The sequence below is a fragment of the Onychomys torridus genome, chromosome 21, assembly GCF_903995425.1.
Source record: "Onychomys torridus chromosome 21, mOncTor1.1, whole genome shotgun sequence".
Lineage (NCBI taxonomy): Eukaryota > Metazoa > Chordata > Mammalia > Rodentia > Cricetidae > Onychomys > Onychomys torridus.
The window spans coordinates 46,174,777-46,186,458 of record NC_050463.1 but is presented as its reverse complement, the minus strand read 5'-3'; the positions used below and the strand labels follow the sequence as shown (position 1 = coordinate 46,186,458).

The window sequence follows — 11,682 nt, the reverse complement described above, 5'->3', positions numbered from 1 at the left end:
CACTAGAGAAGTCAGGGAGAGGCGTCACAGACAACAGGAGCACCCACTGTCTTCCAGAGGACTGGCCAGTCTTCAGATGTCTTCACAGGCCTGGCTCCTGCTGTGGGGGATAGACAGGAACAGAACCCCACCCCCACCCCCGCCCTGACACACAGTGACTCACAGCATGCTTATATGCAGAATCAAGTTCTTCCTTTGTGTTACAGGATGGGTTGTGAGGCCCACCCATTAGTGGCTGGACATCAGGGTCTTCTAAAGCCAGGATGGTTAGGAAGAGGCCTGTGTTAAGTGTGGATTACACATTGCATGTCTCGTTAGGTGTCATTTTTACACTTTTTATTGTGTATGTGCGTGCACACACGTCGCAGGGTGCATGCAGAGGCCAGAAGATAACTTTTGAGAGTTGGTTCTTCCTTTCTACTGAGTGAGTTCTGGGGATTGAACTCAGGTCATAAGGCTTGGTGGCCAAGTGCATTTTCAACTGAGCCATCTCACCAGCACCAATTGTACTACATTTAAAACCCAGTGGTGTCCTTGGATCCCCACATCTCTCAGATGAGAGAAATCAGGGCTTTGGTAAAGCTCAGTAGCAACCCCAGGAAGTGGCGGTCTCCAGAGTCAGGTCTCATTTCTGAGGCTTTTCTTCATTCTCTTACCTGCAGATGTGGCAGAAGATCGAGGATGCGGAGTGGCGGCCCCAGACTTACTTGGAATTGGAGGGCCTGCCCTGCATCCTGATCTTCAGTGGGATGGACCCTCACGGGGAGTCGCTGCCACGGTAAGCTGGGCATCAGGACCCCTGAGGTCCTGAGGGGATGGGAACTGAGTTACCACCTCCCAACTCTAGGTGTAGGGTTTCCTTAGTCAGCATGGATGGTATTTTGGGGCTGCTTCTCCAGGGCAGTCTGTCTGAGGTGTGGGCATTATTTGCCAATTCTCAGAGGACACCGTTGTGTGTGGGTAGAGTTTTGGAAAAGCGGCAATGCCAGACTGAGGGGAGATGAACTCAGTTGGGGAGGTGTCTCTGTATTAGAGAGGACAGTGCCATGTGGGATGCCGACCATCATCTCCAGAGCTGGGGCCAGGTTCACTGGTACCTTGATCATTGTGGTGACTGGTGTAGGGGCACTCATGAAGCCATTCAGAAAGAGTAGGTTGTTAAGTACACAGAGTAGATGCCACCTTTTGTTTTGTATTGTTTTGTTTTTGTTTTTCGAGACAGGGTTTCTCTGTGTAGTTTTTGCACCTTTCCTGAGACTCACTTGGTAGACCAGGCTGGCCTCGAACTCACAGAGATCCGCCTGGCTCTGCCTCCCGAGTGCTGGGATTAAAGGCGTGCGCCACCCCGCCCGGCAGATGTCCACCTTTGTTAGTTATTGCTTCATGGCTATGAAGAGACACTACGACCAAAGCAATGTATAGAAGGAAGCATTTAACTGGGCCATGCTTACAGTTTCAGAGAGCTAATCCTTGATCGGCATGGTGGGAAGTGTGGTAACGAGCAGGCAGGCACGGCAGCACTGAGCAGTAGCTGAGAGCTTACATCTGGTTTGTAAGTTGGAGGCAGAGAGAGAGAGAGAGAGAGAGAGAGAGAGAGAGAGAGAGAGAGAGAGGGAGTCTGGGCCTGGGCCCATCCCCAGTAACAAACCTCCTCCAATGAGGCCACACCTCCTGATCCTTCCTAAACAGCCTGCCAACTGGAAAGCAAACCTTTCAGTCTAGGAGCCTCTGAGGGCCGTTCTCCTTCAAACCGCCACCATATCCCCTACCTGTGCATTTCTGCAGTCCTCACAGATACATGTCCACTGAGGGACTCCTGGGATCTTCAGGCTACACACAGACACTTAGGTTGTGACTTGTCCTACAAGGACTGACTGGCTACACAGAGGTGACTGTGTCTCTGTGGCTGTCACATTCTTAGCTTTCAGCATAGCACAGGGACCCATTAAGTGCGGGTCACTCAGTGAAGATCCAGTTAGTACATTTCAGTCTACAACAGCACTCATAGGTGTTAGCGGATCAACAAGAGTCTGTTAAAAGGGTATCAAAGGTTTGTTAAGATATAAAGTGGGGAGAAAAATGCACCCATGGATACAGAACAGAATCAACAGTGCTGTGGTCCTCCATTCTGCCCACAAGAGAGGGTGAGCATGACCTTCTCATCAGTTTTAAGTAGCCACCCCCTAAGGCTTGGTACTCCAAAGCTATTGGCGGGACGAATACCTGTAACAAGCATGAATATTCAGCCTCATCTTTTTTTTTTTTTCTTTTCTCAAGACGGTTTCTGTGGGTAGCCCTGGTTGTCCTGGAACTCAGACTGGCCTTGAACTCACAGAGATCCACTTGTCTCTGCCTCCTGAGTGCTGAGATTAAAGGTGTGCACCACCACCGCCCTGCCCAGCTCAGCCTCATCTTTTAAGTGGGGGGGAAAAATCAGAGCTTCTGAGAAACTGCCTATCTTCCCAGTTTCCTGGGAAGCGGAGATGCTGAGGTTCAATCCTCCCTTCTGCCCGATCCGAAAGTCATGGTATCTTGATTCCGTGCCCCACAGGAGTCGATCCCTGGTAGGTGTCCTCAGAGGCGTAGTGTGAACCTGACTTTGTTGCTCTGAGCTCACGGGAGGCTTCTCCGTGTACCGGGAGCCCCTTGGTCTAAGGAGGAAGACGGGTGTGGCGCCATCACTCTGTCCTCTAGCCATAGAACCTCCTCGTGGAAGGCACGCGATGGATGGGCACCTTCTGTTCTCCCCAGGTCCCTGAGGTACTGTGACCTGCGTCTAATCAATTCCTCGTGCCTGGTGAGGACAGCCCTGGAGCAGGAACTGGGCCTGGCTGCCTACTTTGTGAGCAACGATACCCCCCTGGAGAAGGGGCCCAAGAACGAGGCCTTGGAGAGTGATGGGGAGAGGTTAAGCAGTACTGATGAAGACGAGGAGGTGGGGACGGAAGGTGAGGGGGCTGGGCGGGCCTCCGTGTTCTTGCCTCACATCTTCCTCAGCGGTCCTTTCCGTGACAGCGCCCTTGTGAGATCTGGATTCCGCCCTCTCCCCTGCTCTGTCATTCTGGTGTGGGAAGATGGCAACTCCTGAAGGTTCTTTCAAGATCTAGAATTCTTAAAGAATAGGAAGGAAACGGTGGCGTCTTAGGGTTCAAGGTCATGCTTTGTTTTCAGAGCTGGTAGGATTCACTCGCTTGTTCCCTCTGTTGCATATCAACTCATCCACCCTTACGCTGAACGCCGCTGAAGTTGACGGGAGCAGGCCAGCATCCTTTGTAGACGCCAAGAGTCTGGTGCCATATTTTTAATATGACACATAAATAAGAGCGGTATCTGCCTGTGGTCCACAGTACAGTGGGAACATAGAGTCCAGTAATATGAATGTGCTGTGCCTTTGCGTGTACAGACTGTAAAGAGAGGAGTGTAAGTTCCCCTTACTTCTGTGTCTGCTGACTGGGTGACGTGAGGCAAGAGTGCAGACCCTCCTGGCCGCCGCTTGTCCTGTAAGATGGCAAGGCCTGCTCGCCAGGATCTTCTGTGTGGTGGCTAGTTTTAGCATGACTGTGACCATGGTATTAAATGTTGTCTATGGTATGACTGGACTCACTCATTGTCTCTTCTTAAATTCTTTGTGAGCTCAGTCTAGCTAAGGTAGGTGTGTGTGTGTGTGTGTGTGTGTGTGTGTATGTGTGTGTGTACGTATGTGTGTGTGTGTATGTGTGTGTGTGTATGTGTGTGTGTATGTGTGTGTGTATGTGTGTGTATGTGTGTGTGTATGTGTGTGTGTATGTGTGTGTGTGTATGTGTGTGTGTATGTGTGTGTGTGTACGTATGTGTATGTATGTGTGTGTGTATGTGTGTGTGTGTATGTGTGTGTGTATGTGTGTGTGTGCGTATGTGTGTGTGTGTACGTATGTGTGTGTGTATGTGTGTGTGTGTGTGTGTGTGTGTGTGTGTGTGTACGTATGTGTGTGTGTATGTGTGTGTGTGTATGTGTGTGTGTATGTGTGTGTGTGCGTATGTGTGTGTGTGTACGTATGTGTGTGTGTATGTGTGTGTGTGTATGTGTGTGTGTATGTGTGTGTGTGTACGTATGTGTATGTATGTGTGTGTGTATGTGTGTGTGTGTATGTGTGTGTGTATGTGTGTGTGTGCGTATGTGTGTGTGTGTACGTATGTGTGTGTGTATGTGTGTGTGTGTATGTGTGTGTGTATGTGTGTGTGTGTATGTGTGTGTGTATGTGTGTGTGTGCGTATGTGTGTGTGTGTACGTATGTGTGTGTGTGTGTGTGTGTGTGTGTGTGTGTGTGTGTGTGTGTGTGTGTGTACGTATGTGTGTGTGTATGTGTGTGTATGTGTGTGTGTGTGTACGTATGTGTGTGTGTGTGTGTGTGTGTGTGTGTGTGTGTGTGTGTGTGTGTGTGTGTGTGTGTGTGTGTGTGTGTGTGTGTGTGTGTATGTGTGTGTATGTGTGTGTGTATGTATGTGTGTGTGTGTACGTATGTGTGTATGTGTGTATGTGTGTGTATGTGTACGTATGTGTGTGTGTATGTATGTGTGTGTATGTGTGTGTATGTGTGTGTGTACGTATGTGTGTGTGTGTACGTATGTGTGTATGTGTGTATGTGTGTGTATGTGTACGTATGTGTGTGTATGTGTGTGTGTGTATGTGTGTGTGTATGTGTACGTATGTGTGTGTGTGTGTGTGTGTGTGTGTGTGTGTGTACGTATGTGTGTGTGTGTGTGTGTGTGTGTGTGTGTGTGTGTACACGGAGGAATGAGAGAGAAGAAACAGGCAGAGAGGCGTGATGTCTTCATGACTTGAGTGCCAGGCTGCGGTCAGGGATGCTGAGTCCTCTGTGTTCGCAGGGTGTTTTGAGGCAGGCTCCCCCTCAGAGAAGAGGATCCCTGTGAAGAGGGAGCGCTCCCATTCCCACGACTCCGCATCCTCCTCCCTCTCTTCCAAAGCATCTGGTGAGTCCCCATGAGGGAACGTCACACACCGGGGCTGCCCCCCAAGTTCAGGGACTGGGAAGAACACCCAGGGCTGTGCTGACTGCAGGCGTCCCGTCGGGACCTGTGAGAACAGGCTCTCAAGAATAGCCTAGAAATGAACGTGACATCTGAGACCTTGACGGACTCTCAGGTCCGGCTGTTCCTGCTGGGCAGAGGGCACTAGACTGCCCCGGCTGCAGTGTAGGCCATGGTGTCCGAGCCATGTGGCAGTACCACTTTTGGTGACCCTTCCTGGTATTGCCTTGGGCAGCCCCTGCCTGAGGAGAGCAGGGGTCTTGTCCAGAGAAGTGGATCTAGGAGGCTTCATGGGAGAAGCCCCAGCAAGAGTCCACAGCGCCTGTACCCAGGAGGAGAAACTATGAACAGAGTCTCAAGTGGGCACCAGTCCCAAGAGGTCCTTAGTCTCTGAACTCAGCCAAGACCTCATGCACAGGAAATAGCATTACCTGTAAGTGTGTATCAAACTGGGCATTCAGTATGATCTGAGAGTTGAAAGGTTAATTCATTATGAACTCTGCCCCTAAGAAATTTCATCTATTAATCCCAGCACTTGGGAGGCAGAGGCAGGCGGATCTCTGAGTTCGAGGTCAGCCTGGTCTACAGAGTGAGATCCAGGACAGGCTCCAAAGCTACAGAGAAACCCCGTCTTGAAAAAAACAAAAAAGCCCCCCCCCAATCACCCCTCCCCGCCAAAAGAAAGAAATTTCATTTATGGGCTCAGGATGTCACTCAGTTGGTAAAGTGCTTGCCTATCATGGATATAGTGGTGCAAGCCTGTAATTGCAGCACTCGAGGGTTGGAGGCAAAAGGATCAAAAGTTCAAAGCTATCCTCAGCTACAGAGAAAGTTTGAGACCAAACAACAAATCCGGATGTTGGGATGGGGGAGAGATGGGGATAAGAGGGAGGGTTGACCAAAACTAAAGATGTATACTTTATGTAAGCTAAATAGGAAATACAATCAAGGGCTGGAGAGATGGCTCAGAGGTTAAGAGCACTGGCTGCTCTTCCAGAGGTCCTGAGTTCAGTTCCCAGCAACCACATGGTGGTTCACAAACATCCTTAATGGGGTCTGATGCCCTCTTCTGGCTTGTAGGCATACATGCAGATAGAGTACTATGCATAATTATATATATATATATATAATTAAAACAGAACAGAACAAAATATATTCATCTTTGCTTGTAAACACCATTGCTGTCTTCATCTTCCCTGGGTACAGAGTCAGACCAAGTCCTTCACCTTGTCCCATATGTAGGATAGACTTAGGGTAGTTGTTCATCAAAGGTTCCAGAGAGTGGTCCTCTCCATGCAGAGCCTCAGTGGAAAAGCTGTTCCTGGGGAGGGAATAGTCCAGGCTTGGAAGCTCAAGGGCAGGTCGGCTTGTGTGGGGTTCTGTGGAGCCTAGTTGAGATTAGGAGAGACTGGTTTACGGTCTGGGCTCAGGGCCCCGTAGGAGATTTGCTGGACAACCCAGGAGTGACAGCAGACCCTGTGGGTGTGGTCTGCCGCACAGATACGCATGCCCCTTTTGCATCGGCATGGCACTCTGTGACCGAAGGAAGGTCTGGTTTGCAGAGAAGTTGGCATTCCTGGGGCAGGCACAGAAGCAGCTGTGTATTTGTGCCGGGTTATTCCCGGGGTGCCTTTGACCTTATTCCTCTCTTTCGTAGGCTCAGTGCTCTATGGCGAGTCCCTGGTACCGCTCTCAGGCCCTCCACAGGGAGAGCTGGCCAGGTCACCCCCACCCTGTGGCCCTGCAGAAGAGGGCAGGACCCCTGGGGAGATACAGCAGCTCCGTGTGAGTCAGGGATCTACCGTCACCAGCAGGAACAGCCCTGGGCTGGCCCCACAGCCTGATTCCAGCCTCAGGACTGGCCGGAGGAGCCTGCAGGTGCCAGCTGCCCCGTCCCCCCAGCTGTCCTCCTCTTCCGCGGGCTCATCGTCAGCCTGTGCGGTGCCCGCTGCCAATGTCCTGGTCCTCCAGGCTTCCCAGTGCTCCATGGCCAAGGCCCGCCGGCAGCCGCCCATCGTCTTCCTGCCTAAGCTCGTGTATGACGTGCTTGTGTCCACGGACAGCAGCGGCTTGCCCAAGTCCGCCTCCCTCCTGCCTTCCCCTTCCGTCATGTGGACCAGCTCCTTCCGCCCCCTGCTCAGCAAGATGATGACATCGACTGAGCAGTCCCTGTACTACCGGCAGTGGACGGTACCCAGGCCCAGCCACATGGACTATGGCAACCGAGCCGAAGGCCGGGTGGACAGCTTCCACCCCCGCAGGCTGCTGCTCAGTGGGCCGCCTCAGGTGGGTGCCATGCCTGCTGCCCCTGCACAGGCCGGGCCTCCAGGGTCATCTTTGGTGTTGCTGCCAGAGTGCCCACCGGTTCACTCGACTCTCCTTCTATGGATGTCCTGGTGTCCTTTCTGTCGCTGTGATAAAATACCCTGACATAAAGCGACGTAGGGGAGAAAGGGTTTGTTTTTGCTCACAGTTCCAGGCTGTCGTCCATCTATCATAGCAGGGAAGCCAAGATGGCCAGAAGCTAGTCACATCACACCCACAGTCAAGAGCGTTGACATGAACCCATGCGTGCTTAGCACTCAGCTCTATTTTACCACTCCTCACCAATTCAGGACCCAAACCTAGGGCGTCATGATGCCCTCTTAGGGCTGTGTCTTCTATAGGCGGAAGTTTCTGAGTCTAGACAGCAATTCCCAAATACCCAACAGACGCTTCTCAAATAATTGACTCGGAGGCTTAAGAGTACTTATAGATGCTCGGCCATTAGCTCAGGCTTGTTACTAACTGACTCTTACACTTTAAGTTAACCCATATTTCTTCTTATGTTTAGCCACATGGCTTGGTACCTTTTCTCAGTACAACATTTTCATCTTGCTTCCTCTGCATCTGGCCGTCGACTCCTGACTCCGCCCTTCCTCTTCCCAGCATTCTTAGTTTGGTTGCTCCACCCACACTTCCTGCCTGGCTACTGGCCAATCAGTTTTATTAAACCAATTCGAGTGACAAATCTTTACAGTGTACAAGAGAATTATTCCACAGCATCTTCCCACATCCAATAACATAATTTGGATAATCCCTCACAGATGTGAGCACAGGCCAACGTGATCTAGACAATCCTTCATTAAAACTCTTTTCCCAGCCAAGTGTGCTGCACATCTTTCATTCCAGCACTGGGAGGCAGAGGCAGCAGTTCTCTCTGTGAGTTCAAGGCCAGCCTGGTCGACCTAGAGAGTTCCAGGACGGCCAGGGCTCCATAATGAGACCCTGTCTCAAAAAACAACAGCAAAAGACCCTCTTCCCAATGTAATTGTCAAGTTGACAATTAAGACGAGCCATCACAGTGAAGAGTCTCTCTGATGGTCCAGAGTGATGGGAAGGCTCTTTTCACAGTCTTGCTAGGTTCCTTCCATCGGCCAATCAGTTTTCTCCTCTATGTGTGTGAGGCATAGGGATGGCGTCTAGATAGGAACTTCTTGTCATTTCAGGCTGAGTTCGACCTTCACCCTCACACACAGTCTCTGGATAATTTTCCAATAAGGAACAAAGTGACAGTGTATTTTGGAAGGTTTCAATGGACTGTTAATGGGGACTCTGGGGCTTTATTTCCTGGATTCAGCTCATTCTCAGTTCACTGTGTATCCAACATAGACTGCTTTAGCTGACAAATCCACAGAGAACAAACAGGGAGACAATTCATTTGGTGAGGTGCTCACCCTGTAAACAGGATGTTCATGCTTCCAGCACCCACATAAAAAGCTGGGTGTGGCCTACACACTTATTATCCCAGTGCCAGAGAGACACGAACAGGATCCCTGGGGCTCACTGGACAGCTAGGAGAGCTGCATAAGTGAGCTCTGGGCTCAGTGAGAGACTGTGTTAATGAAAATAAGGTGGGGGGGGGGGCAATTGAGGAAGACAGCCAGTATTGACCTCTTGTCTTTATGTACACTTGCACACTCACACATACACAGACATACTCACACACAGAACCTCAAGGGTCTATGTGTCTCTTGTGGTGGGCATGGGAGGAGGAGAGTGGCAAGATCTTTAGAATTGGTCGAAAGCTGAGAGAAGACTAGGGTCCAAGTGCCTGGGACCACATTTTGTTCATGTATCACCTGACTTGATCCCGCGTGTGTAGAGGTGTAGAGTATTGTGTGACCTCTAAGAGTGCACACTGACTGCTCTGGATGTCTCCTTACCCGTTTACCACGAACTCTCTTTCCACTAGCCTGCTCATCTCCAGGAATCCACCCCAAGAAATGCAGATGCACAAAGCACGCGTACGGTCACTCATTTTAGTACTGTTTAGAAGGATGAGACATAACTCCTAGTGAAACTCCCCTGGCTAAGTCTCAGCTAAACACATCTGGGGACAAACGTATCCTAGAACTCAGCCGCAGAAGTTTTAAGTGGTCTCTTTATTCCGCCAATGAGATTTCTCTAAGAAACTTAACTTGTTATCAACGTGGCCCCCCACATAATGTCTTATCAATTAGGAAAGAAATCACTGTACACGTGAGCCTGTCTTGAGGGAATCTTGGGAAGGCCAGCTCCTAATTCACTGTCTTTAGGGGGAAGGCAGCATCGGTAACATTCTGCTTTATTCTCAATATTTTTTTTCTGTATTTTTTTCTCATTGTCTAAAATGACGATATATTACTTTTTCTAATTAAAAAAAAATCGGAGAAATGGAGTTGGGGTGTTGGGTCTGTTGGCAAAGTGCTTGTCATGCAAGCATGGGGACCTGAGTTCTATGCCCCAGCCCCCAGATAAAAATCCAGGCTTGGGGTTTATACTTGTAGTCACAGTACTGGGGAGGTGGAGACAGGAAGACCCCTGGGCTAGCCTAGCTTAATTAGCAAGTCCTAGGCCAATGAAGAGACTCTACCTTAAAACATGAGGTGGGTGGCAGGTGAAGAATGGCACCCCAGGTTGACCTCTGGCCTTTACATGCATGTACACACACAAATACATATGTATACATGCATAAAAAAATGGAAAAGAAACCATAGGTTTTCTAGGAGTCCCCATGTGTCTGCACCCACACAGTGTTGGATGTTACAGCTGTAGAGCTTTTACTACCAATTTACTAGATAGGAAAAAGGGTACTGGAGTTTTGAAAAGATTGAGAACATTGCAATGTGTCTATTGATCATTGGTCCTTTTACAATAATTTTATTTGTGTGTGTGTGTGTGTGTGTGTGTGTGTGTGTGTGTATACACACATGTGTGGGGGTGCACATGCACATGCTTCTTGCCACTGGGGTCTGATTCTAGTGTCTTCACAGATAGGTAAGACAGGTGCCTACCTGCAGTTCCTCAGCATCCTGTCTAGGATGCTGATTCGGCTGACGGAAGTGGATGTTTACGACGAAGAAGAAATCAATACCAGTGAGTTATGTTTTGTGACGCTTGGTCTCGGGCAAGTATCCACCGACTGTCAGTGGCCCTGGTCACTGTGTGTCTCCCTTTTGGGATGGACTCTCAGGTTCACAGCTGACTTGGTCCGGGGGCCTCTTCTTTCTTGTTGTCTTTTTTTCCTCAATGAAACGTTGGAGAACTTCGTAGGGATAGAGTTGCTAACGCTGAAGTAATTCATGCTTGTTCAGGACTTTCCATGTGTCAAGCACCAGGATAGATACTGTCCCTTTTGATCTTCAATACAGCCCTGTGAGCTGGGATAGTATCCTCTTACATGGGAAGCCTAGCTGGACAGTACCGAAGCAGGAACTGGCCTGCGTTGGCCTGTGGCCTGCAGAATGTGGAGTTCTTCATCAGGGAATGGGTCCGATGCTTCCCCACCTTCCAGGCAACCAAATACCTGGGACAGCATTTGGAGATGGGGAAGAATTATGTGAGATTGGGAGAAGGAGGTATCTGGGCTCCCTGTTTGCTGAATAGACTTGCTTTGAGTAAGGCACCTATCTCTCTGCACATGCCCTGTGCTAATGGTAAGGCCTACTCTGTTTCCTCCTCATATCCTGCCCAGCGGTTCATGGTCTTGCCTTTGTAAAAGAGTCTGTGCTCTTGTGTAAGGGGAACTGACTGCCATGCAGAGGCCACCAGCTACCCAACTCTGGAATCAGAGGAGCTCCTGTGAACACTTTCTGAGGTTGAACTTGATCAGGAGAAACTTTGAACCTGGGACTCCCATCCAGCCCTCTGCCATTCTGTGGGCTGATGATTTCTGTGGTTTTCTCACACCCAGGAGCAGTTGAATCTATGTCATCTTGCTTTTTTGGATAGACCAGTGATGAGGACAGGATTGGAATACATGTCGTCAAATCCAACTACTCTATTGCTTCAGGTTTTTTTTCCCCTTGCAAACAAGGTTACCTGCTGTTTCACAGGATATGAGGTGCCTATTAAAGCTTTTGTAAGCTCTGCACTCTTTTCTCCCTGTGGACACATCCACTGCCCAGGTATATGGCATAGACTTCAGTTAGCATCTCTAACTTTCTATTACATATTCACCATAATGCATGGTATCAACATATCATGCAACTGGAGTTGGGCCAACTAGACTTTTTGGCTGGCTGTTCAGCCAGCACACCTTGATGAGCAGCAGAAGGCTTTTTGAGGCTTAGTGTAAGAGGATGCTGGCAAGTGTAAACTGTGGTTTGTGTGAGTGTCACTGACCTCTGCAGG

The 11,682-nt window shown here is 49.7% G+C and overlaps 1 protein-coding gene across 1 annotated transcript in view; it reads left to right on the top strand.

Annotated features, from left to right (window-relative positions):
* Greb1 (growth regulating estrogen receptor binding 1) overlaps window positions 1-11,682 on the top strand; it is a 131,152-nt gene that overhangs the window by 99,824 nt on the left and 19,646 nt on the right. Inside the window, exons 21-25 of the mRNA XM_036171406.1 lie at window positions 663-778; window positions 2,752-2,948; window positions 4,867-4,971; window positions 6,686-7,314; window positions 10,323-10,425. Of these exons, the coding sequence (XP_036027299.1) occupies window positions 663-778; window positions 2,752-2,948; window positions 4,867-4,971; window positions 6,686-7,314; window positions 10,323-10,425 (1,150 nt within the window). The remainder of the gene's footprint in view (window positions 1-662; window positions 779-2,751; window positions 2,949-4,866; window positions 4,972-6,685; window positions 7,315-10,322; window positions 10,426-11,682) is intronic.